The 22,536-nt window shown below is 53.3% G+C and overlaps 1 protein-coding gene across 4 annotated transcripts; it reads left to right on the top strand.

Moving 5' to 3' along the window:
* Window positions 1-1,623: 1,623 nt before the first annotated feature.
* On the top strand, window positions 1,624-21,807 carry TMEM151B (transmembrane protein 151B). Of its 4 annotated transcripts, none has more exons than XR_010429609.1 (3): window positions 1,624-2,135; window positions 9,126-11,303; window positions 16,358-21,807. XR_010429609.1 is itself a non-coding variant. In XM_064651057.1 (2 exons), the coding sequence occupies exons 1-2, from the start codon at window positions 2,043-2,045 to the stop codon at window positions 10,560-10,562; spliced, it is 1,530 nt and encodes a 509-aa protein (XP_064507127.1). In that variant the 5' UTR covers window positions 1,624-2,042; the 3' UTR covers window positions 10,563-21,807. The 4 variants fall into 4 exon arrangements, 2 of the variants coding, with proteins under 2 accessions (XP_064507127.1, XP_064507128.1); XR_010429608.1 differs by having other exon boundaries at window positions 9,126-11,430; XM_064651057.1 differs by having other exon boundaries at window positions 9,126-21,807.
* Window positions 21,808-22,536: the final 729 nt, after the last annotated feature.

The following is a 22,536-nucleotide window of genomic DNA, read 5'->3' as shown; positions in this document are numbered from 1 at the left end:
TGTGTGGCTCCATAAGGGTGGCAGCAGCCCACTTCCCAAGAGTTAATCCTAGTGGATAACAAGCACACCAAAGGAAGCTGCTCCTTGAGTCTGTGGGTGTGCTGTGTTATTCCTTGCCACAGAATGCAAGGAGCATCTACAAGTCTAAAATCAAAACAGACTCAAAAGTGAATAGATGAATTCCCTGAAGAAAAAGACACCATGGACTATTAAAAGCAAAGACATAAACTCGTATTACCTTTTCTCTCCCTCAACCTCCTGCTTTGCTCTTTTTGTGCAATATTCACATTTTTGAGAGAAAATCTTTGCTGTTGCTGGAGAGTGATCATCCCCCAGGCGCCTTTTGGTCTAGCTGAGGTCACATGCTACAGGAGTCCCTAGCACTATAAAAAGCAGAAATGCATATAGGAATGCATATTATTTACAACTGTCTATTAGTGCGCATGGAATAGCATTCAGTGCTGCTACAGGAACCCTGACAGCTCTGGGCTTGTGCCTCTTTGCTTTGCACTGCCACAACACAAACGCACCGGTGAGCTCTCCTTGGAGGCATGGGATCCATCACGTGAGGATGGGTCTGAAACCCTCCAGAGCCAAAGTCTGCTGGGAAGATTGGGCAGGGGGTGTCTGAGCGGTAGGCAGTGAAATTCCAAGCAAGCTGCTCCTGCTTGCTGCTGTTCCCATGGAAACAGGGGAAAGGCGAGAGGAAATGCATCCCCAGCCTCTTTTGAAGATGAGCTCCTTCAGCAGCACCCCTGGCCATCACACCTATTCCCATAAGAAGCAGGGTTTGGCAATTCCCCTCAGATGCATCTCCTTGAGTGAGACTATCAAGCCTATGGACTGTTCCTTCCTCACCCCAGACAACAGTGGGCAAGAGCATGCCAATCATCCCATTGCCAAGGCTGAGCCTCAGAGCTCAGAAAAAGTGAAGCAGTTTCCAGCAAATTCTGCAGCTTATGCTTCTCCCCAGTTTGGAACTAGGGAAGCACTGGCAGAGACACCTATTTCCTGACTGTCAAGGAAGCTGGACTCTACTTGCAATATCTGGACTTGAACAAGTCGGAACCCTTCCCGAGCTCTGTATGTGTGTCCCCTGTGTGTTTAGATTGAAGGTCTAAAGTGACTTTCACACTCATCCCTGCAACCAAGCCAGTTAGCTCTGTGTATGAAATACACTGCAGTTGGCTCTGCAATAGCTAGCTGAGTATCCTTGGGCCCGATGGAGATCATAGCAGCGAAGATGCTGCCCAACCTAAGGTTTTCCCTGAGTGCTAGCATTAGCACTGATGGTCACCCCTATCCCCCTCCCCCGACCAGCTGGGATGCCCATATATTAGAAAAATAGACGGAGTTCACGCAAAGTGCTCTTGGTTCTCCTGCTTCGTCCCGAGGGGAGGAAAACCCACGGGACCCCTCACCTCCCCATCAGCAGCCCGGCTGGGACCGAAGCCCGCCTGGACCGCCTGACGCCCCCTCGGCAGGGCTGGGAGCGGGAGCCCTCCCCGGCCGCGCCCGGCGGCGGCTCCACTCTCGGTGACGCTCGGGAGGGGAGGCTGCGCTGGGCTCCCTCCCTACCTGCCTGCTCCCTGCCTGCCTCCCTGCCTGCCTCCCTCTCTGCTGCCGGCCGGCGCCTCAAGGTCATCCGCCGCCCCGCTCGGGCGGGCGCGGGTCCCGCCGCGCCCCGATCCCATCCCATCCCATCCCATCCCATCCCATCCCATCCCATCCCATCCCATCCCATCCCATCCCATCCCATCCCATCCCATTCTCGTCCCGGCCCCCCCGCCTCCGCCGCGGCCCTCCCACCGCGGCTCTGCCCGCCCTCCGCCGCGTGTAGCGGCGCTGCGCTGCAGCGGGGCCGGGGCCGGCGGGCGGCCAGCGCTGCCGCCGAGCCGCGGCTGGGGGCGATGCCGCCGCGCCGCCCGCCCGCCGCGCCGCCCCGCCGCCCGCCCGGCGACCGGCGAGGCAGCGCCCGGCGGCGGGCGGGATAATGCGGCTGCCCAGCCCGCAGGCACCGCCAGCGGGGCGCCCCCGCCGCCATGTCCCCCCCGGCCTCGGCGGCCGCCGCCAGCGAGGGAGGCAGCAGCACGCCGGTGCCTCCGGAGGAGGAGGCGGAGGGGGCCCGAGAGGAGGTGAGGAGAGCGGCCGCCCCCCGCCCGGGGCTGACCCCAACCACCCTCTCTCCCCGCCCGCTTTGCATGGCGCGTTCATTGACCGCTCCGCCGCGGGCCGGGCCGGGCTTTGCCCGCACAGGTACGGACCCCCTCTCCGGGAGCCCCTCGCCCCGCTCCGGCCCCGGGGCTGCGGTGCGGGCCGGCAGGGGGGGCGGTGGGTAGGCCAGGAAACCCACCCGTCGGTCCCCGCCGCCCGAGGACTGCCCTGGCGCTTCGCTTCTCCATCGCTCGCCTGTCACCTGGGGATCGCCGCGGAGCCGCCGGGGCTGGAAGGGACGCAGCAGCCAACGCCGTCCGCAGCGGGGGCCGGAGCCGGAGTGGCCAGGGTGGAGGAGGAAGGGAGAAAATCACAAAAGAGAGGCGCGGGGCGCCGCTTGGTCTTACTGCCACGGGCAGAGGTTGTTATACCTGGGAGGAATGGAAGTGGAGACCCCCGCCTTGCTGCGCTCTGGCTTCTGGGGGCATCCAGGAGATGGCACAGCTGCCTAGGTCACTGCGAGGGAAGACGCGGTGGATAGCACGGGAGAGGGCTTGGGGACTCAGCGCCAGAGACTGTTGCTGGTCGCTGCTCCCAGCTGGAGGTTGGCTGAGAGTGGAAGGTGCAGACTGGGGCAGGCCAGGTACCAGCACAGCTTTGCCTCCACGTGTACTGCAGTCTTCCCTTTTTGGAGAGACTTTTCTGGAGTCCAGGCAGCAGATGCCAGAAGTGCTCAAGAGCAGGGTGCCCTGTGCCTAGGGAGCAGTACCGATAGGCAGGTGTGCCAGCCCCTTTGTCTGCCTCCACAGATCCTGCTTGCAGCTTGGGCTTCCCAAGAGGAGAGAAAGCAACTGCACCGACTAGTGAGAAGCACCTTATGCCATGGGGCTGGTGACCCATGGAAGTCAGCTGGGCAGTGTAGGAAGGACAGCGTTCTCCTGGTGTGGTGGGTTGTCCTCTCTGGTGAGACCACAGCTCAAAGGGCAGCTTGTTGGGTGCTCAGGAGCTGGTGCACCACTTGTCCTCTGCTGCTGAGGAGCTGCAGTTAGTGAGTGCTGCATAATCCTGGTATTCTCTGTCTCCTTGGCTTAGGCAGAACATGCATGCTCATGCATTGTTATTCTATATATACAGCTTATATTTAGATATAAATAATTGCAGGAGAGGAATGCTGAAGTTCAAGGACTAGGAAGCTGTAAAATACTGTGTATTCTGCTCTGTGTCTGTTCCTCTCTTCCTACTTCCATTAAAGAACTCCTGATGCCCTCAGCCCAGCTCTCCAAACAGATCCTGACCAAGGTAGCTAAACTATGAGGTCCCTTTTTAGCATGAGGACATGCTTGTGTCATGCTGTGACATGGTCTCTTACTGCCAGTGCTCTGCCAGTGCTGGTGCTACTTTCAAGACAGCACAGTGGCTTTTCAGAGGTGCCAGTTCAAGAGCCACTTTGGATGAAAGAAGTGTAGCAGGGGTAGCATCCAGGTGAGTTTCCCTCACCTGTGGTGTCCCCTTGTTTGCAGGGATTACAAGAAGATTGTCTTGGCTTTGATTGCTCTGCTGTGGCTGCCAACTAGGGTGTCAGTGTAATCTTACACCATCAGAGTAGGCAGAAGGGGTACAGCCCATGACCTGCACTTTTTAGGCTAAGGGCATCCTTCCTGTGGCCAGAAGCTGTCACAGACTTGCACAAAGCAGCTGGTGCAGGACAGGAAAGCTGCAGTCTCTCCTCAGGGTGCCGTGCTTACTGGTGTCTTGTGATGCAATGAATCACTTTAGTGGGAAGGGGAGCCTGGATTCGTGGACTGACCTAGGGCAATCCTCTTGTCTTCAGAAATATCGGGAGGGGAGAAGGACAGGCTGTAGTGATGTCCTCATTTCCATCAGAACCAACTGTTGGTGCCAATATCGCTGAGCATCCCAGCAATGTGGCTGAATCCCACATGTCAGGATCTGTTGGCCAGGGCAGGTGGGGAGCCAGAGGGGATGTCTGGGGATTGGAAAATGGGAAATGTGCTCTGTCCTCTTTGAAGGTACCTCGTGTTAACATATCTCAGGTTGCTGGGTCTAGAAGCCAGGCAGGGCTTCAGGTGCTTCTCTGTCCCAGAAAGGCAAGTAGCAAGAACTACTGGCCAGAGCTGACTGAGCCCATGTTTCCTCTTGGTATTACATGCCTACACATACACTTAATGGTGGTTAGCTGCATTTCAATCAGCAACGCATACTTGGAGGGTAGGGAATACCAAGGGAAAAGCTCTTCAGCCTGGGAACAAGCGAAAAAATGTCCTCGTCCTGCTGCTCAGGTGGGATCTGATGGAAGGGACCAGTCCTCCTCCAAGTTGCTGTGTAAAATGGAGAACTTGGTATCGCTGCAGGATCTGACTGCTGGCAGAGTTCCCTGGCTCCTAGATGCTCAGCCTTCCTCTTTCCTCTGCAGCTGGCAATGCTGCCAGCCTCGTCTTGAGCCACCTCAGGTAGCTCCTGAATCTGGGCTGTAGGCATAGGGTGTGTGATGTGGGTGTTTGCTTGGACCATCCTGGCCAGGAGTTGCCCATGTCTGTCCAGGGCCTTGGAAGACAGTGGCAATTCCTAGAAATGACTGGATTTTCCCTGCCTCTTATTCTGGGGATTTGAAGTCAAAGGGATCTTATTAATTTCTTGCATGATGTAAGTGAATAGTAGGGAAGAGCCATGGAAACTGATGCTCAAGAGTCCCACTGGAGTCACCTGCAAGCTGATGCCACTGCCTGGCACTCAGGAGCTACCTGGGCCTTCAGGCTGCTGCTCTGGGGCTTTTTTGATTGGTTTTTTTCAGTCCTGTAGAGGGCCGTCTCTAGAACACCTAACCCTCTGAACCCCAGGGGGTCTTGTAAAGTGACAGTTTAGCTCTGGAGTTGAATCAGAGATTTAAGGCAGGTCTTTGCAGGGAGAGACAGGTAAGAGGATGGGAGGTGATGACATGAACACACTTGGTAAACAGGGGGACAGTGGATGGGGCCAGGGCTGAACTGTTACAGAGAGGAGCTTAAAGGATTTCTGAAGTTGTTTAGTGTTCAAAGTTGCAGGGTCAAGGTTGCAGGGGTGATTAAGGTTTTTTGGCCCATGTGCTTAGCCACTGGGGTGCTGGGCATGTTTGTCTCCTCAAGGCTTTTTTTAGAAGAGGATCCCCCCACACACACTTTCTATTGCCTCTGCCCTGTACATTGTGGGAATCTCCTTTTGTTTCACGGCTGGTTGTAAGTCATCCCCTCCATCCCTCCCCATGCATCCCAGAGCAGCAACGTCAGCTGTGGGACTCCATCTCTGTTCATCTCAGGGGCAATGTCAGGGAGACATTGCCACCTCAGAGACAAATGCCATGTACGAGGCAGGGGAGGCTGTAGCAGCAGCCCACCTCTTGCCTTTTCCAACGTGTGTTACAGTCAGCACCCAGGTGCCTGGTAAGAGTTGCCTTGTCTGTTCTGTGTGGTGAACTGAGGCACTGGGATCCCCCAAAGGGGTCAGCCAAGCCTTGGTCAGACCAGTTCTGCCCTCTAGCACTGCAGAGATGTTTCTGTGCACCTGCAATAGCGGATTTGCTTATCGTTCTCCAGTGCTTGAGCCTGAGCCATGAGGGAGGCTCCTGGTGATGGAGGGAAACCCTGTTTGCAGTGAAGTAGGGCAAGTATTTTGCCTCATTCCATCAGACTGCAGCGGGCAGATGACGATGGCATTTATATCAGAGACTTCTCTCCTCCCAGTGACACTGTTCTGGGACAGATTTCCCTTTCCCCAGCATTTTCATCTGCTTGTTTGCTATGCTGGACTTATCCAAGGCTGGTTAATAGCTCAAGGAGACAACCTTATTCAGCTGCTTCTGCGGGGGGAAGCCGTGGAGCCGGTTGTTTGCTCCTGTGAGCCCTTTGCAGCTTGGGAGAGGAGCAGGGATGCTGCAGTTCCTACTGGGATTAGACTCTGCAGCTGGCTCCTCCTCCGTCTCTGCTGTGGTTGTATCCCGTCATAGGCACTTGATCAGCTTTCGGAAACCCCACCAGTGCTGCCGAGGTGTATGTGTTTTACCTCAAAAGCCTAAGACAAAACTGGGTTGTAAACAGTTTACAGCAGGGGTTACTGTGACCCTGTAAAAGCGCTGCAGTATCTAAATGCTGCGTAGTCCTAGGAGGAGACTAATGCATGGACTAGAGCCCTGCTAACACAGTTCCTGGAACCAAGCCTGGGCTGCATCGTGCTCCCTGCCCTGGATAGGTAACCGCAGTGGGGCTTGCCTGCATCTCCTCAGGGTGACAGCCAGCATCTCCCTTCTCCTGCGACGCAGGCAGTGCGGAATATGAAGGTCTGGGGAGTGACTGGGAGGTGAAATTTGCTTTTCTGAGGCAGACATCTCCAAAGACTTTTTTGTTTGCGCCCATTCCCCAGCTTGGCAAATGAGTGAGCTGGATGCTTTGCTTTTTTCCCTGTGCTCTGTTTGCAGATCTGCCTCCTGAGGTGCTTTTTCTCAGCCTTCTTACCCCACAGACACCCTGAGTTTAGTATGTACCTTGCATCTCCCCAAGGCTCCTGTTCAGACCCTCCCCATGCTCCTCCTTTGGCTGAGCAGCTCCCTTAGATCCTCACAATCAGTGCTGCTGCTGCCAGGGAAGATCTGCAATGTGGAAGGCAGCAGTGGGAGAGGAAACCTTCATCTGCCTGGGTAGTGGTACAGCATTCCAGCATGGGAGAGTCATGCTGCAGCTGAGCAAAGACAGAGGGATCTGAGCAGGCTCTTATAACTGCAGTGTGGACCTCAGGAGGGAGGGCACAGCTCAGGAGGCTTTGCCTCCTGAATGGCTCCCCCTTCCTCTCCTCACTCCCTTTTCTCTTACCTAGGGTTCCCTTCTTGTCCCATGACCATGAGGCTGCTGCAGTGGTGGGTTGCAATGTGAAGACTTGGCTGCACGTGTGTCCATGCTGGCGCTGCCGAGCAGAGCCACCCTGCACCTCTCCGTGTTGCCTGAAGGCTGGCACTGCCCCACCTGCCAGCCCTGGGCTCGGTGTCTGTCTCCAGCTCTTCCTGTCAGCCGGTGACTCCAGAGAGGGGAGCTCAGTGCTGCTGATGCTTGGGACTGCCAGTGGAATGTACCACCATTCCCCTTGCCACCAGTGGTCCCTCTGGATGTGCAGGCTGGCTGCTGGGGTGGGCAGGCAGGGAAGCTCCCTGCTTCTGGGAGAGAAACCACTCTTGGAGATTTGGGCTGGATCCAGCCCTGCTGAATGCAGTGGCAGAAGACCCACTGGCATGGGGTGGAACAGGGTTTGACAAGGTGTGGGGAGAAAAGATAAGCCTCTGGGACTCTAGGGGGCCAAGCCGGCACTGAGGGACTCTTCAGGAGAGCACGACACATTTCTTAAAGGAAAGAAGAGGTGCAAATCTGTCCCTAGACCTGCCAGTGGCCTTGTGATCTCTGGTTCTTGCTTTAATTTTCCTTTTTATGCCAGAGTGGAAGTGCCCCTCCTGCTTTCTAGCAGTGTGAGCCCATTCAGCTCTTTGAGATCCCTGGGTGAGAAACCTGTCCAGCCCAGTGTGCTCAGGAATGGAGAAAAATGGAACCAGGCTTGGACTTCAGTGCCATGAGTGGCGTGATTACAGCTGGCATTAGCCCCTGCCATGGCAGAGGTGAGCTCAAGAGCAGGTTGGGAGGGAGAACAAAGCTAGAAGCCTCTTAGTGAGTTTCATGGCATCTGCACGGTGATGGGGTTCTTGCCTCCCTCTCTCAGATTGCACATTTGGAGACTGCTGGATGAAATGTAAGAAAGCAAATAATCTTTCTTTGGATGGGATAATGTTAGGTCTCACAGACCAAGGTGGATCAATACTTGAGACTGCAGAGTGTTGCAGAGTGACAGAAGTTTCCTTAACCAGGGTTTTTTTCATGGATCTCTGTGAAACCCTGCACTGTTCCTCTGGTAAAAGCACCAGTGTAGTCCCTTTAAAAAGTCCTGTTTTTGAAGTTCTGCCCTTTCCTCACCATGAAAGACCTGAGAGCGGATTTTTTCTGGAAGTGTGGGCTGTCACAGCTGAATCCCAGTGCAAGCAGGGACATTTGCTAGCAGCTATGAGTGGCCTCTTGCCCTCCCTGCTGCTGCAGATTGGTGGGATGCTCTTCCAGCCTGAACACTTTTTAGGATGTTATTCCATATTTGCTTTCTCTCCTGCCAGAGGTGGCTGCATTTCAGTTGTGGAAAAGTACTTTCCCATTGTTGTGATTTATACTTGAAAAGCATTTCAGAGCCCCTTAGGCTGCCAAGTGTTGTGGTGGGAATTGCCATTGCCATTACCAAACAGAGACACTCCCAGCTGCAGAAGGTCTGTTTCTCCACCTTACAGGCACCCCAAGCAGCTTGTGCTGCCCTGGTGGGAGAAATTGGAATATTGCTGGTGCTCGTTACTTGGAAGAGGGGAGCGACTGATGTGTGAGCAGTGAGAGGTGCACTGGGATGAGCTGTGGGGAGGGGTTCAGGTGGGACGACCCATCAGTTAGAGCTGCCTGCACTGGTGGGATGGGTGCAGAAGCTGAGGTATGTGGGGGAGATCCACTAGCCTCTGTCTTATTGTGCTTCATTACCCCTCCCCAGGATGTGGCAGTGTTAGGGATTACTCTCCTCTGAAGAAGGGGAATGCTCGGGGTGCGGCTGGCAGAGTTGTCCTCTGCCACTCTTCTTCACATCCAGCTGGGATGTCTCCCAAGGAGGGGCAGAGCACCGTGAAGGGAAGTGGGGGTGACAGTTGCCCGCACTGTGTGATTGTCATCCTGGGAGAGATCCCGGCCTCTGGCCTGCCCGCTGAGGCTGGGAGCCCCAGGCATCTGCTGTTTTGTCTCCACAGAGCTATAGGTGCTACCATAGCACCCTTCTGCCTTCTCCCCTTCCCTCTGCTCCTGCAGTCTACTGACTCCTCTCTTGTTTTCTCTCCCCTTCTTCCCGGTCCACCGGAGCAGCAGCGGCCAGTGAAGCAGTCTCTCAGCAAGTCTCTGTGCCGAGAGTCCCACTGGAAATGCCTGCTGCTGTCCCTCCTCATGTACGGCTGCATGGGAGCCATGACATGGTGCCATGTCACCAAGGTGACCCGGCTGACCTTTGACAGCGCTTACAAAGGCAAGTCCATGATGTACCACGACAGCCCCTGTTCCAACGGCTACGTCTACATCCCCTTGGCTTTCCTGGTGATGCTCTACGTGGTGTACCTGGTGGAGTGCTGGCACTGCTACACCCGCAACGAGCTGCAATACAAAGTAGACGTGGAGAGTGTGCACGAGCGTGTGCAGCGGATGCAGCAGGCGACTCCCTGCATCTGGTGGAAGGCCATCAGCTACCACTATGTCCGCAGGACCCGGCAGGTTACCCGCTACCGCAACGGGGATGCCTACACCACCACCCAAGTGTATCATGAGCGGGTCAACACCCACGTGGCAGAGGCTGAATTTGATTATTCCAATTGTGGAGTTAAGGATATCTCCAAGGACCTCATTGACCTGGAGAGCTACCCCGCCACGCGGCTCCGCTTCACCAAGTGTTTCAGCTTTGCCAATGTGGAGTCAGAGAACTCCTATCTGACCCAGCGGGCCCGCTTCTTCACAGAGAATGAGGGCCTAGATGACTACATGGAGGCCAGGGAGGGGATGCACCTCAAAAATGTGGACTTCAAGGAATACATGGTGGCCTTTTCCGACCCAGACAACCTGCCTTGGTATGTATCTCACTATGTCTTCTGGGTGGCAGCTCTGCTGACCCTGTCCTGGCCCCTGAGGGTGCTAAATGAGTACCGCACCTCCTACGTCCATTACCACGTGGAGAAACTCTTTGGGTTCGACTACGTGGCAGTGACACCGGCCGAGGAGCGCACCTTCTGCCGGAGGATGCCCCGCGTCAACACGGTGGACAGCACTGAGCTGGAGTGGCACATACGATCCAACCAGCAGCTGGTGCCCAGCTATTCGGAAGCGGTCCTGATGGACTTGGTGGGGCTCTCTGGCTGCACCAGCTACTCTGCTTGCCGGTACGGGGGCTACCGGCAGAACTGCGAGCGATGCCACAGGACTATAAGCAGCTCCTCCATCTTCTCCCGCAGTGCTCTGAGCATCTGCAATGGCAGTCCCAGGATTCCCTTCAGCAGCAGCCGCTTTTCTCTGGGCCGCCTGTACGGCTCAAGACGCAGCTGCCTCTGGCAGAGCCGGAGTGGGAGCCTGAACGAGCAGAGCTGCCCCACTGAGCAGACACGCCTCTCCAGCCAGGTGACTGTGGAGGAGGAAGACCCCCCTCCTTACCAGGATGCCCTCTACTTCCCCGTTCTCATTGTACACCGCAACGAAGGCTGCCTGAACCACGACCACCGTCACCTCCATCGCAACGGGTCCTGTGTGGAGACCTCACTGTGAAAGCAGAGGGTGGTGAGATCTCATTGTCCGTTGCCTGGCCCAAGCCAGCACAGGATTTGGGGAGAGGAGCACAGGGGGGACAGCCTAAGAGGACATCAGGATGGAGTGGACATGGCATCTTGCTCCATCAGCCAGCGAAAGCTCCCCACAGTGTGGCTCTGACCTCCCAGAGGGGTGGGTGCTGATGCTCCCTTGACATGGCACAGAACTCTAGACCAACCACCACATGCAAAAAAAAATAAATAATTCAACCAAACCAACCCCAAAACCGTAATTCATGGCATCAAGATCCAAAGGGGAGAATAAAAAGATAGGCCTGATGCAGGGAGGGGGTGGTTTTTGGCTCCCGGCCCTGGCTCCAGGCTGGCTCATGCTCCGAGGAACCAGCAGCCATCAGAAAGCACCTTGCTGCACCTCTGCCCACTCTGCTTCCCATGCTGGAGCAAGACCCCTTGCAGTGTGGAGGGGAATGGGCCCCTTGGGAGCAGGGTGTAACTGCCTGTAACGGAAGGTCTGGGGCATCCAGGCACGTGGATGGAGCAGCAGGTTAAAGCAAAGGCTGAAAGCCATGAATCCAGCTCTTCCCCTTCCCCCCAACTGTTCCCCACCCTCCCCATTTTTTTTTTTAGACCACGCTCCGACTGTTACTCTGTTCTCACTGCTGGGAATGGCATCACCTCCAGAGGATCCCAGGCTCCTCAGGAAGGTTCAGCATATCAGCTCTGAGTCAGCATCCCTTAGGTAAAGGGTTTTCTGTTTGGGCATGCAGCACCGGGGAAGGGATGAATGTGCAAACCCAGATGGAGCAGAGATCTGCAGCGCTACTGATGTGTTTGCTGGAGGAGGGCTCAGCTGGAAAGAGAAAACGGTAGGCCCCCGGTGAGCTGAGGAAGGGGAAGAGGATGGCACTGGGACAGGCATCATGGTATCAGGTGGCACGTCAAGTAGCTGGGGACCCTTCCTGGCTTTGAATTGAGTCCTAATTGGTTCAGACAAGCGTCAAGGAAGGCTCTGGTAGGTTCAGCTGCAGTTCACCTATTGATAATGGAGCAGCAGGTTGGTGCATCTCTGCATGAGTGAATTTTGCATGAGATCCAGCTGGGCTCTGGCTGTGGACTCTGAGCTGCAGGATCCTGACAGCCTGGTTTTGGGAGAGAGCTCTGAGGGGCTAGGAGAGAGAAATGCAAAAGCATGCAGGAGCATTGAGAACCTGGGCTGGGGAAATGAGGAGTAAAAGGATTCCCTTTCTGTGGGACCCCACTATGGGTGCAGGACCCATGCAGGAGGCATCTTCCATGAGTGATGCTTTCTGGAACAGAGGCAAGGGATGTGTTAGAGGGGAACCTGCTTAAAACTGAGCAGTTTGCACTACAGAGGTTTTTGCAGGGAGGTGTCAGGCTGTGAGAAGTGAGGTGACTTCTGTGTAGCCCATTAGCCCCTGGGTTTTTCTGCCTTGCTCTTGTCAGCGCAGGTTGCTCTGAGCTTTGTGCTGCCCCTTCTATCCTGTCGGAAGGGATCTTGGTGACGTTGGGCAAGGAGCATTCATGTCACTGAAGCTTCATCAGTGGCTGCAGCATGCAGACACCCAGCTTTTTCTCAGAAAAGCTGTCTCCTTTTCAGTCAGCTCTTTGGGGGAGCGCATGCCAAATCAGCCAGTGATTTCTCCAAACAGCACTGCTTTTCAGCCTCACCATACTTCCCTCATCAGCTGGGGCAAACAGCTAAAAGCAGCAGGTCTTGGGTGACAAGGGTAAGTCCTTTAGCACCTGGGCATTTGAACTTGATGTCTGCCTCCACATCCATTGCAGAAAGGCGAGATGTAACAGCAAACAGTGAGGCATTGTATTTAGTCCAGCCTGTCTTCCTCCTGCCAGCTATTAATGAGGGCTCTGTTTCTCTCATCACGCTGCTGTATCACTTCGCCTCCCAGGTCTTGAGGAGGCTGCAAATGCACCCATGCACCACATCAGTCCTCTTGCTGGCAAGCCTGGAGCGGTCAGCACCTGCGGGTGTTGTAGGGCTCTGCTTGTCTTTTCCGCCAGAGCAGTCTGTTCTGCTCTTTGTGTGCCCTGTGTATCCTGGTCAGTGTCTCTTGCCCTTCAAGTCAGCTTGTCCTCCTTGATCCCAAGTGCTAGACTCCAGACAGGAGTTTGGAGAACAGCGGTTTGAACAGAAAGTCCCTTAAAATCTCACTCTGTTACGATTCTGTCTTGTCATCTGCCCTTTCTTGCCCTAGACTTAGATGTTGGCTAAAAGAGGGTCCCTGGGAGGCCAGAGAAGCATAAGATCTCTGGTGTGGGCACATCCCTCTCTGCGTTTTGTTCTCATCATTTTTGGCACAGTTTCAAACCGGGTGAAAGCAACCCTGGGATTTCCTTGCTCAGTAATGACATTTGGCTTGCTGTGCATTTGTGCTTCTCTCTCCAAGGGCTTAATGTAAGCCAAGGCCAATGATGAGTGTCCACGTGACTCTGGGGAGATAATGGTGTGTTCTTGTATGTCCCAGTGAATTGAGACAGTGGAGCTGCAATGGGTCATTAGTGAGGAATGTGGTCACCTTGTCCTTGCTGACATATCCTCTTTGAAATCTCCTACACATTGCTTAAATTAGGCTGTGATGGTTCCTCTTTCTATCTCCAGCATCCAAGGTGCCTTGGACAGATGGATTTATCTAAGATTTGGCAGGCCTTTTAGCTCCCTGGGGCAAAGACAGTCTTCAGAATAGGGACAGATTAGCAGGGTCTCTGGGCTCCCCATCCTTTAGCACGCGCAGCGGAGTTGCAGGCACCGTGTCCTTGGCTCTTTCTGGGGCTTTCCATGAGAATGCCTCACCTCGTTCCTCTGCCCCATTTTCTCCTGTGAAATCTTATTCCGGAGGTGGTCTGTCCGGGTGAACACATGGGTCTTCAAGGCATGGCTGCTGCTCTGAGCAGCAGGATCCATACAGTCTTCCTGTTACTGAACACCTTCCCCATTGTACCTGGTGCCAGCTGCAGCCAGGTCCCAAGCATAGTCCCAGTGCCACTGTCTGTGGCTGTCCCAGACCCTCAGTACCCTGAGAAGTGGGACCTCTCTAGCTGGTGCTTCCTGCTGGACGCTAGGATTTCTTGGAGATCCCCTTCCTCATATTCTTGGCCCTGCTACCCCACTACTGCTGGTGGAACTGCCCCTCTGGTCCAACTACTCCATTCTCGCAAGGGTAAAGATATTCGTGCCCTGCCTCAGGCTCAGGAAAGGGGGATGACACACATGGACATGGTAAAGGAGCAGGACTGGGCAGGAGGAACAGGAGCTGCCTGCTGGCTTGGCAGAGAGGTGGTAGAGCTGAAGAGGACAGACTGAAACTGGGGTTCTTCCTGGCATGTCTAGCTAGGCAGGGAAGTTCAGAGAAGAAAACTGGGCTCTCCCTTCCCTCTCCTGGCATTGGACACCACCAGCAAAGTTTGTGTATAAGTTTCCTCCTGAGTGTTGGTGAGGAACTGTAGTGCCCTGGGCAAAAGCAATTCTTATGACACAGGTTACTAGCACAGATACCCAGAGATGGTCTGTCCCTGCTCTGGCAGCACAGCCTCTCCACAGTGGAGTCGTCCTATCTCCCCGGCACACAGACACCCACCTACCACAGCTCTGGGCTGAGCAGCAGTCACGCATCTACTCCTCCTGCAGACTTGTGTCTGCTCTCTGCCGTGTCTGTGTTGGTGATGACGATTCCTTTGGCAGCTCATTCGATGGCCCAGTCTGCTCCTCTCGTGATAGCCTTCTCCCTTATATCTAACCTGAATTCTCCATGCTGTATCTTAATCCCATTACTCCTCCTTCATTGACTGGTGAGTCTAATTGGCTCTGCTCCTTTTCCCCATGGCCTTCCCAACGCAAGCAGGTGTTATCTAGTCTCTATAGCCTTCCCTTCACCAATCCTAGGGTCTTGATCTCACTTTGCCAAACCCAGAAGTTTTCTCTGTGTAGTGAGTATGTCACTCCTGCTCTGAGCCCAGCCTGGGCAAGAGGAGAGGGCCAAAGGTGCAAGCAATGCCTTGGTCTGTCAGGAAGGCTTTGTCCTCACTTCCAGAGCAGATCTCTTCAAAGTGAGTGGAGTACACATTGCTGCTGGCCCCTTACGCAAGGAAAGCCAGATAGTGCACATCACCCTCTGGGAAGGTGAAAGCTGTGTGCTTGTCAGTATGATGGGAGCAATAACTAAAGGATCTCCACAGTCAGATGGCTTAGGTTTTCTCCATACATCGTTCACCCGTTGCAGCTTTCCATGGGCTGAGAGTCAGGCTCAGCATTGCACTTATCAGCAAGCTTTCCTCACATACTGGAAGGAGTGAGACAGGAATGCTACCAGCTCCTCTTCCTGGCCCTTCATGGTGCTAATGCATCCTAGAATAGGGCTAGTCCTTACTGCTGCAAAGCTGGACAATAAGTTTGGGCTATTTGATGTTTGCTGTTGCTGTCAGTATACTTGTCAGATACTTAAGAAGCTCTGAATTAGCTGATCTTCCAGACACATGACCACCCATCTATCTATCTTTCAGCACACTGGAAGCTTCCCAGATAGCACCTGGTACTTTGCTTGCGCAGAACTGGTCGGCAACACCAGCCAGCCTGGTGGTACTTCCTGAGCCCACTGCATGTCGTGTCTCACTCTACACCAAGGAAGGAGGTTTCAGAGAGGGCTGTCAGAGTGAGCAGCTGTAGGGGCATTTGTTAGGATAGGAAGAGGGAATCTCAGCTTATGGCGAAGCCCAGGCCTTCCAGAATCACACACCAGGCAAATGTGCAGTATTAGGGCTGGGGAAGTTGATATACATCCCCCTCCCTTTCTGCTCCCCATAAAATGCACCTTAGAGATCCAGCCAGTCCCTGCCCTCTTTGTTGTCTTTTCACTCAAAAGGCTGGAGAGATGTTTAATAACTGATGGATGCCCGTGGGGAGAGGACTGCAGGAAAATGTTTATTTAGTGGAAGTTGGAGAGAGTTAGGTAGCATCCGATGTCAGCGGAACAGTGCCTGCTGATTAGCCAGTGGGACAAATAACACCTTTTAAGCTCTTCTTCCAGCCTTTCCAACCACAGCTTCAGTACAGCTGTCTAATATCACCAGGATGCTGCCTTACATGAGCAGGGTACAACCTTGCTGCAATGTGCTCCTACTCTGCCACCGTAGCTGTAGGGTCTGAGTCTGAAATACTATACCACCACCAAGATGTTGTGTTACCAAAGAGCTGTAAGTCTTAAGTTGGGATATGTGCTTCTGATCATGTTTCATTCATGTGCATATTAGAATAAGGTCTGTGTGAATATGATCTGTATCCAGGTGATCTCAGAAATGAGACATGGTTTAAGTGTAGCTCTGTTTGGTGCTGCTGCCTCCAGTGATGCACTTGGGCCTAGAGTCTCCACCGAGCCAGGTATGCATGGGGGCCAAAGGCTGGTTCATAGGACCTGGGAGCCCAGTGAGGAATTGGGGCTGAGCCCACCTAGGGCTGTTTCCCCTGTGGGCATTCTGGAAAAAGTGGAAACAAACATAGTCACTTTTCAGGTAGAAATTAATGGGCTATGCTCATTCCTAGTGTAATTTTATTGAAGCCAGTGGTACCATACTAATGTGAGCTTGGCTTAGCAACTCCTCAGAGGGGGTCTGTCTTTTGAGTCCAGACAAATTGATTTGTCACAGTGTTGCTTTGATGTATAGAATTTGTGTTGGGATTTGACCAACATAAATGAATGTTGAATATCTACTGTTTCTGCAAGCAGTGGGTTGAATTGTTTTGCTCTACTGCCTCCATCACAGCTGCTCCACCAAGGGGAACGTTATGCCCATGGATGTGATCTGTCAACTCTCTCAAAAGCAAGCTAACAAGCAAACTGACCTCCACAGCACTGGGAGAGGAGCTTTCTCCCACAGGACCATAGCCTTTCTGCACCTGAGGGAAAAGAGGTCCCAAGGACAGAACTGAACTGGCAAGACCCATGGCCTCATGGCCTGCCCTTCCTCCTTCCCTCCTTACCTCATATGTCTGTCTTGGGGGAGGGACGATTTCCCTGTGGAGTTCAGCAAGCTCCTCTTCCTCATACACAGGCTCATACACAGGCTCTACCACAAGTATATCATCCACCTATGCAACTCTTCCAGAAGCTGCCAAGTGTTCAGGAGCTCATTACAATGTGCAGCATGGCCATCCGGCACTGAGAATAAGCACAGAGGCTGCTGGAAAGCTAAGTGGGTTTTATTCCTCCCCCCATTCCCAAGGACGACTGTTTTTTGTTGGGCCATTTTGTTCGTTCCGTTTTTGTAAACTTCATCTGGGGGAAATGAAGCTTGTGAGAAATTGGTGCCCATCCTGAACCCTCCCCAGTCTTTTGAACTTCGTGAATGGATGGATCACCTACTGTGATTATAATTTAACGGATTTTGTAGAACAAAATAACTTCACACACAGACACATGAGGTTCTTTCACTCTCCATCAGCACAAGCTGCTTCTGCGATCTTAGCTATTCACATTAGTGGAAGAAAAAGCCTAGCTAGAATGTGGTGAGATGATGTAGTACTTTGTATCAGTCCCATGGTCCCAATGTCCATTAGCAGCGCTGTCGGCTGCTGTGCCATGAATTCGGACTTTGGATGACAGCCCATGAACCAGTCAGGGTAAAAGTTTGGAAAAACACAAGCCTGAGTCTAGCGCATCTCCAGAAGCAGATGCAGTGGGAGGAGCAGCTGAAAGCAGGCATCACCTCCGGCTCGGCTGTGCCAGGAGCTGGTGGGCTCTGTGCTGCACCTGTCCCCCAGGAAGAGCCTGCTCCCAGGGGCCAAGCAGAGGAGAATGAGAGTAGTGACATGTCTGATGGAGCATGATGCACAGCACAGCTCAGCCAATGGGAAACAGCAGTGACAACTAGACCCCAAAATAACAGGATTTCACTTTGGAAATGCCAACATCTTTTTTGAACTGAAATGAGACTAGGAGGCCTTAACAGTTGTGAGAAGTGTTTCATGTTGCTGTTCCTTGCTTAAAAAAAAATAATTTTTGGTGACGAAGTGGGTTTAAACTCTCCACTCGTTCCAGCCCTTGTTGTGGTGGTGGAGAAGAAATGCTCAAGGTGGATTGGGATGGTGTCCCTGTGGCTTCGCAGTGGGGTAGGCTGGAACAGAGGCTGGAGTTTAAAGTCTTCCTCTGAGGTGTGACCTGGCCATCCACCTACACATGCACGCATGGTAGGGTGGGCTTCTGCATGCTTGTGTGCACAGCTGGGACCCATGGCCCTGCAGAGGGTTGGTGTGTTTGTGGCTCTGGGCTGGTGGCACCCATCTACCTTTGCGGCAAGGGCTTTTCAGGGTGACAGCCTTGCTTGTTCCTTGTGAGAGGAAAATCCTGACCTGGTTTCTGTGAGAAGATGGTGTGAAGTGTCACATTTGCTGCAGTGAGTGCCAAGGAGCAGGGATAAAAGCATGGAGCAAGCTGTGTTTAAGAACAAGCTAATTCATTGCTGGCTGCCTGAAACAGGAGAGCTGCTGGATCTGCTCCTTGGACAATGTTTTCCGTCTCTTCCCACCCTCTCCAAACCTGATAGGAAAACTGTCATTCCTATGAGGTAGCCAAAGGACCCCTCTCCCCTGAACTCCTCTGAGGCTGCGTGTTCACATCATTTGGGTCCTGTCCCTGCTGGGTGTTGTGGGCCAGCCATGAAATGCCAGCAGACACATGATGACCGCAGGCGTGCTTGTGGGCAGAACTCACAATACCCTGCTGGTGCACAGCATTCCAACAGTGCTCCCTGCCCTGTCATGCCTCCTCCTTGCTTGGTGGAGAGCAACCGTGCACGTCCTGGCATCATCTTGTGCTTTTCCAGAGAATTTCACAGCACTTGTCTGAGCCTCGGTAATCAGGGTAAGTTCAACAGACCAAAGTTAGAAAACAGAAGGCCTTGGCATTTTGGTGGTCCTGGTCCCCAAATCTTTGGTGCTGCCCCTGGGGAGGAGAGGTAGGTCAGCTGTTGTGGCAGTGTGGGGGCAGGGAACAGCATCGTAGTGAAAGCAGCATATCTGCTGGAGTCTCCAAACGTGTGCTCTGTGCTTCTCTGCTGGGGCTGAGAGCAGCTTTGCTGTGGGCTGCACAAAGTGCACTGATGGAGGGCAGAATAGCATGTGAATGCTCAGCAAGATGTGGAGAGGAGGGTTGGTAGGGGAACAGCTGTAAAAAGGTTTACAGGTGCGGTGGTTTTTACAGGAGACAGAAGACAAGACGAGGCAGGAGGCTGTGGTGCTGGAGCAGTGGTGCTGCAAGGCAAGGGGGGGGAACAGAGGGAGCAGGGCATTTGATGGAGAAGCTTGGGAACAGAGTGAGCTTTCAAAGCAGTCTGTAAATGCTCCAGCTGAGAAGACAGGCAGGAGGTACTCCCAAGCTGAAGTGCCTAGGCCATGTCTCGCTGCACTGCTGGAACAGTGGTGTTGCCTCTAAGCCCAGCACTGACAGCTTGAGCACGTGTCACCAACCGTGATGGCTAATGCAGCCACAAGGTGTAAGTGTCACTAATGAATAAATTGCCCTGTGCCTTGGAGAGGCTAATCCATCACGGCCAGAGACAGGGATCTGACAGGCTTGGCTATTTCAGGCCTACCCTGTGGGGAGGAGGAATGCTTCTTTTCTGAGCCATCCCCCGCTCCACCTAGGGAAACCAGTGCAGGGTTTGGCTCTGTGCCACCCCTCAGCTTCCCAGTTGCATGAGCTCAGGCTTCATCCCTTTTCACTGCAATAGAAGGAAGAAGCAGTAAAGGATCTAGGTTAGCCAAAAGTTCCCTGTCAGCAGGGTGGTGCATGAGGCTAGCTGGTAAAGGAGTTTGGAGGGAGACTGCTGCACAGAGGACAGGGGTGACGTGGGGGCTGGTGGCATAAATTGGTGGGTCCCCAGCAATCAGGAGAGCTTGTGTGAGTTGTCTGGGTTGTAGAGTTGCATGGGCTGGGCTGTGCATTTCAAGCCAGTAGTGCTTGGTGCCATGTTTTACAAGCATGCTGTTTCCTCCCCAGTTCAGTTTCGTAGTTTGCCTCTATAAGAGGCAACCTGGAAATTCTCTGAGCCTGCCCCAGCCCAAGTTCTCCCCCCGTCCAGAGGTGGCTTCACTGTGCTGTCCCAGAGGCAATGCACAGGACACCCATTTTCCCCCGTGCTGTTGAACCCCAGCCACCAGCACTTCATCTTAACTGTGCAAAGGGCCGGTAGGTACCCAAGCAGGCAGGGACAGAAGCTCAGTGTGGACAAATCCAGCTCCATGGGAGCAAAGGGAGACTGAACAGCAACCATTTCAATGCACAGCCTCTGCCCATCACCGTGGCAGTCTGCTTCTCCTCCCCCATTCAGTGCTCAAAATCAGCCTGCCATCCTGTTTGCGACATATGCCAGTGTGACACCTTGCAAATCAATGCCTGGGTCGCTGTGAGCAAAAGCCGCCAGGCTTGGGAAGCTGGCCACCTTCTCCTGCTGCCACGTGCACTCTGCTCAGAGCAGTGGAAGCCAGGCTCACCATCTGCTCCATGAGGGAGTGAGCTGGGCACCCCTGCTCCTGCCTGATGGGGCACCCGCTAGCGTAGCCCAAGTGCAAGCCCTTGTGTCATTCCCCCTCTTTTACTTTCCGGCCACCCTCATCTCTCCCCATCTCTCTGGCACAGATCCATGGGCGGGGGGATGTTCCCAGCTTGCCTGGGGTTCCTCTGCTGCTGAGTGCCACTCATGCAGCATTGGTGGGTGGTGGCGGTGCTGGAGGTCATTCCCTCCTTCAGACAGAGGCCCACAGATGACCCCCCTCCTCAAAGCCTGACAGTACTCCTTGGGGATAGATCTCAAAGGAGAGCTAAGGGGTCTGTCCTGGCCCTGTGCTGGCACATTCCTTTCCCAGCACAGAGTGACCAGCTAGTTACCACTCTGGAAGGCAGTCCCACCGTACTGTAACTGGACCTGGAGCTGACAAGTGACCCACCTACAGTGGAAATGTTTACATTCATACAATCTGCTGTTGCTGGCAGACGTTTTTTTTAGCCAACATGTGTGGTGTTTGACATGGTTACAGCCCTTGCAGACTGGCAGATAGTTGATTGTTAGTCTTGGGTGTGGGCAAGTGGTGCAGGCAGCTTGGTGTGGACTTTGCTCTTTGGCCAAGAGATTGATGGGAGGGAGGGCAAAGGGTTCTCCAGGCACCAGCTAACTGTCCAGGCATTCCTGCCTGTGGCAGCCCAGGAGTGGGTTTGGGGGGTACTTAGGTGGTGTTAACAGTCTCAGGACTGTTTGCAGGAAAAGGAGCAGTGAATATCCTGGAAACCAAGTCAGCAGTTTTTCTGGTGATGACATGTTTTCCCAAGCCTTTTCTTTCCTTCCTTTGTCTTCACTGGCTCTGGCAGTCAATTCCTCCTCTTGTGTCTGCTAGCATGTCTGCAGGATCTCATCGCTGCCCTCCCAGCATGAGCTTTCATTGCACAACTGGCTGACCAGCTGCAGCCCTGTCCTTGGAGCTAGAGGCAAGCTTGCCCAGGACCAGGCCACTCCCATTAAGCCAACACCCTCGCTGCTGGAGCTGTTGCTTCATCAGCCTGATGCTGATCTGAGTCTTTTCTGCTGTTTCTGAACATGAGTTCTCATCTCATTGAGGTTTGGTCATCCAGTGGAAATATTTTGTAAATGCAAATAAAAATAAATAAGTATATTCAATACCTCGGTCTCGAGGATGGGAAACAAGTAGTGGGAGATTCAATACAAAGTAGTGGGAGATGCCCAGATAGGGAGGTTTCACAGCTGCTGGTTCTGGTTAGGAATTCTTGTGGATGTAGCCCCTGAAGCTTCCATCAATAGTTGGGAAGGGAGCTACGCAAACTTGTGAGGGCTCGGGGCTGAGCCTTGTCAGCGCCCCTTGTGTGGCCAGTGCCACTGGGGACAGCCTCACACTCCATCCTTCTGATCTGTACGGGTGTGACACGGTGCAGGTAAAGGTCCCGTCGGCCGGGGGCTGGCGGCACCACAGGTGTCTGTATCCATCAGGCAGGGCAAGGCAGAAGCGGGTACGTGGTGGACAAATTCTTTTGTGAACACTGGGAAACAGTTTTTACTTTTCAACTCTGTCAATATGATCTAGCTCTGTCTGTCTCTCTATATATGTACAAACAGTATATCACAATGTTGCCTTTTTTGTTGGAAATATCAAAGTACAAAGATTGTAAACCAAATCGGTGTAATAAAAGTTTCAGATGATTCACTGAGGTGGTTGCCAGCGGTGGGTCTGTGAGTACTGGTGCTGGACAGGTTTAGAGGAATGTGAAGCCCCCTTACCATTGCTCAGAGGGCAAGAGAGGATGGAAGTCAGCTCACTTGCTGAATTCCCTGATGACATCTCCTGAGCAGGGTGGTCAAAGGACCAAGGCAGTCAAGTATGTGCCCTGTCCTTTCCTCAGGTGGCCACAGCTTGTTGAGCAAAAGGAAGCTGCTCCATTTTGCTCCAACTCAAAAGAAACTCCTCCATTTTCAACATTGTGGACTGTGTGGGCTAGCAGTCCTGCAGGGACCCCTCTAGCTTGAAGTTTTGCAAATACAGAATTTTTTTTGTACAGATCTGCACAGAAGATCACTACTAGGCAAGGTAAGCATCTGGTTATAAAGAATTCACCTGTTTGCAAAGCAGGCTAGCACTGATCAAAGGCATAGCAACCCAAAGCAGGAAACCACAGTGGCGAGACTTATGATTTATTGAATTTATTTCTTAGTGCTTTTCACCATCCATATCAGACTCCAGACAGATTTTGCTATAAATACAAATAAATTCTTGAGTAGAGCAGTATCCAGAAAAAGCTGCCAAGGAACTAGAAACAACATTCCCTCAATCCCCTATGCATCTCACATCCTCCTCAGCAAAATGCTTAAAAAAGCTGCCTGCCCTGAAAGTTAGCTCTGGACTAAACTATTTAGATGGCAGAGGCTTCACCTTAGCTGCT

Source organism: Pseudopipra pipra, chromosome 3 (assembly GCF_036250125.1).
Source record: "Pseudopipra pipra isolate bDixPip1 chromosome 3, bDixPip1.hap1, whole genome shotgun sequence".
NCBI lineage: Eukaryota > Metazoa > Chordata > Aves > Passeriformes > Pipridae > Pseudopipra > Pseudopipra pipra.
Note: the sequence above shows the minus strand (reverse complement) of the source record. Positions and strands in the feature narration are given on the sequence as shown.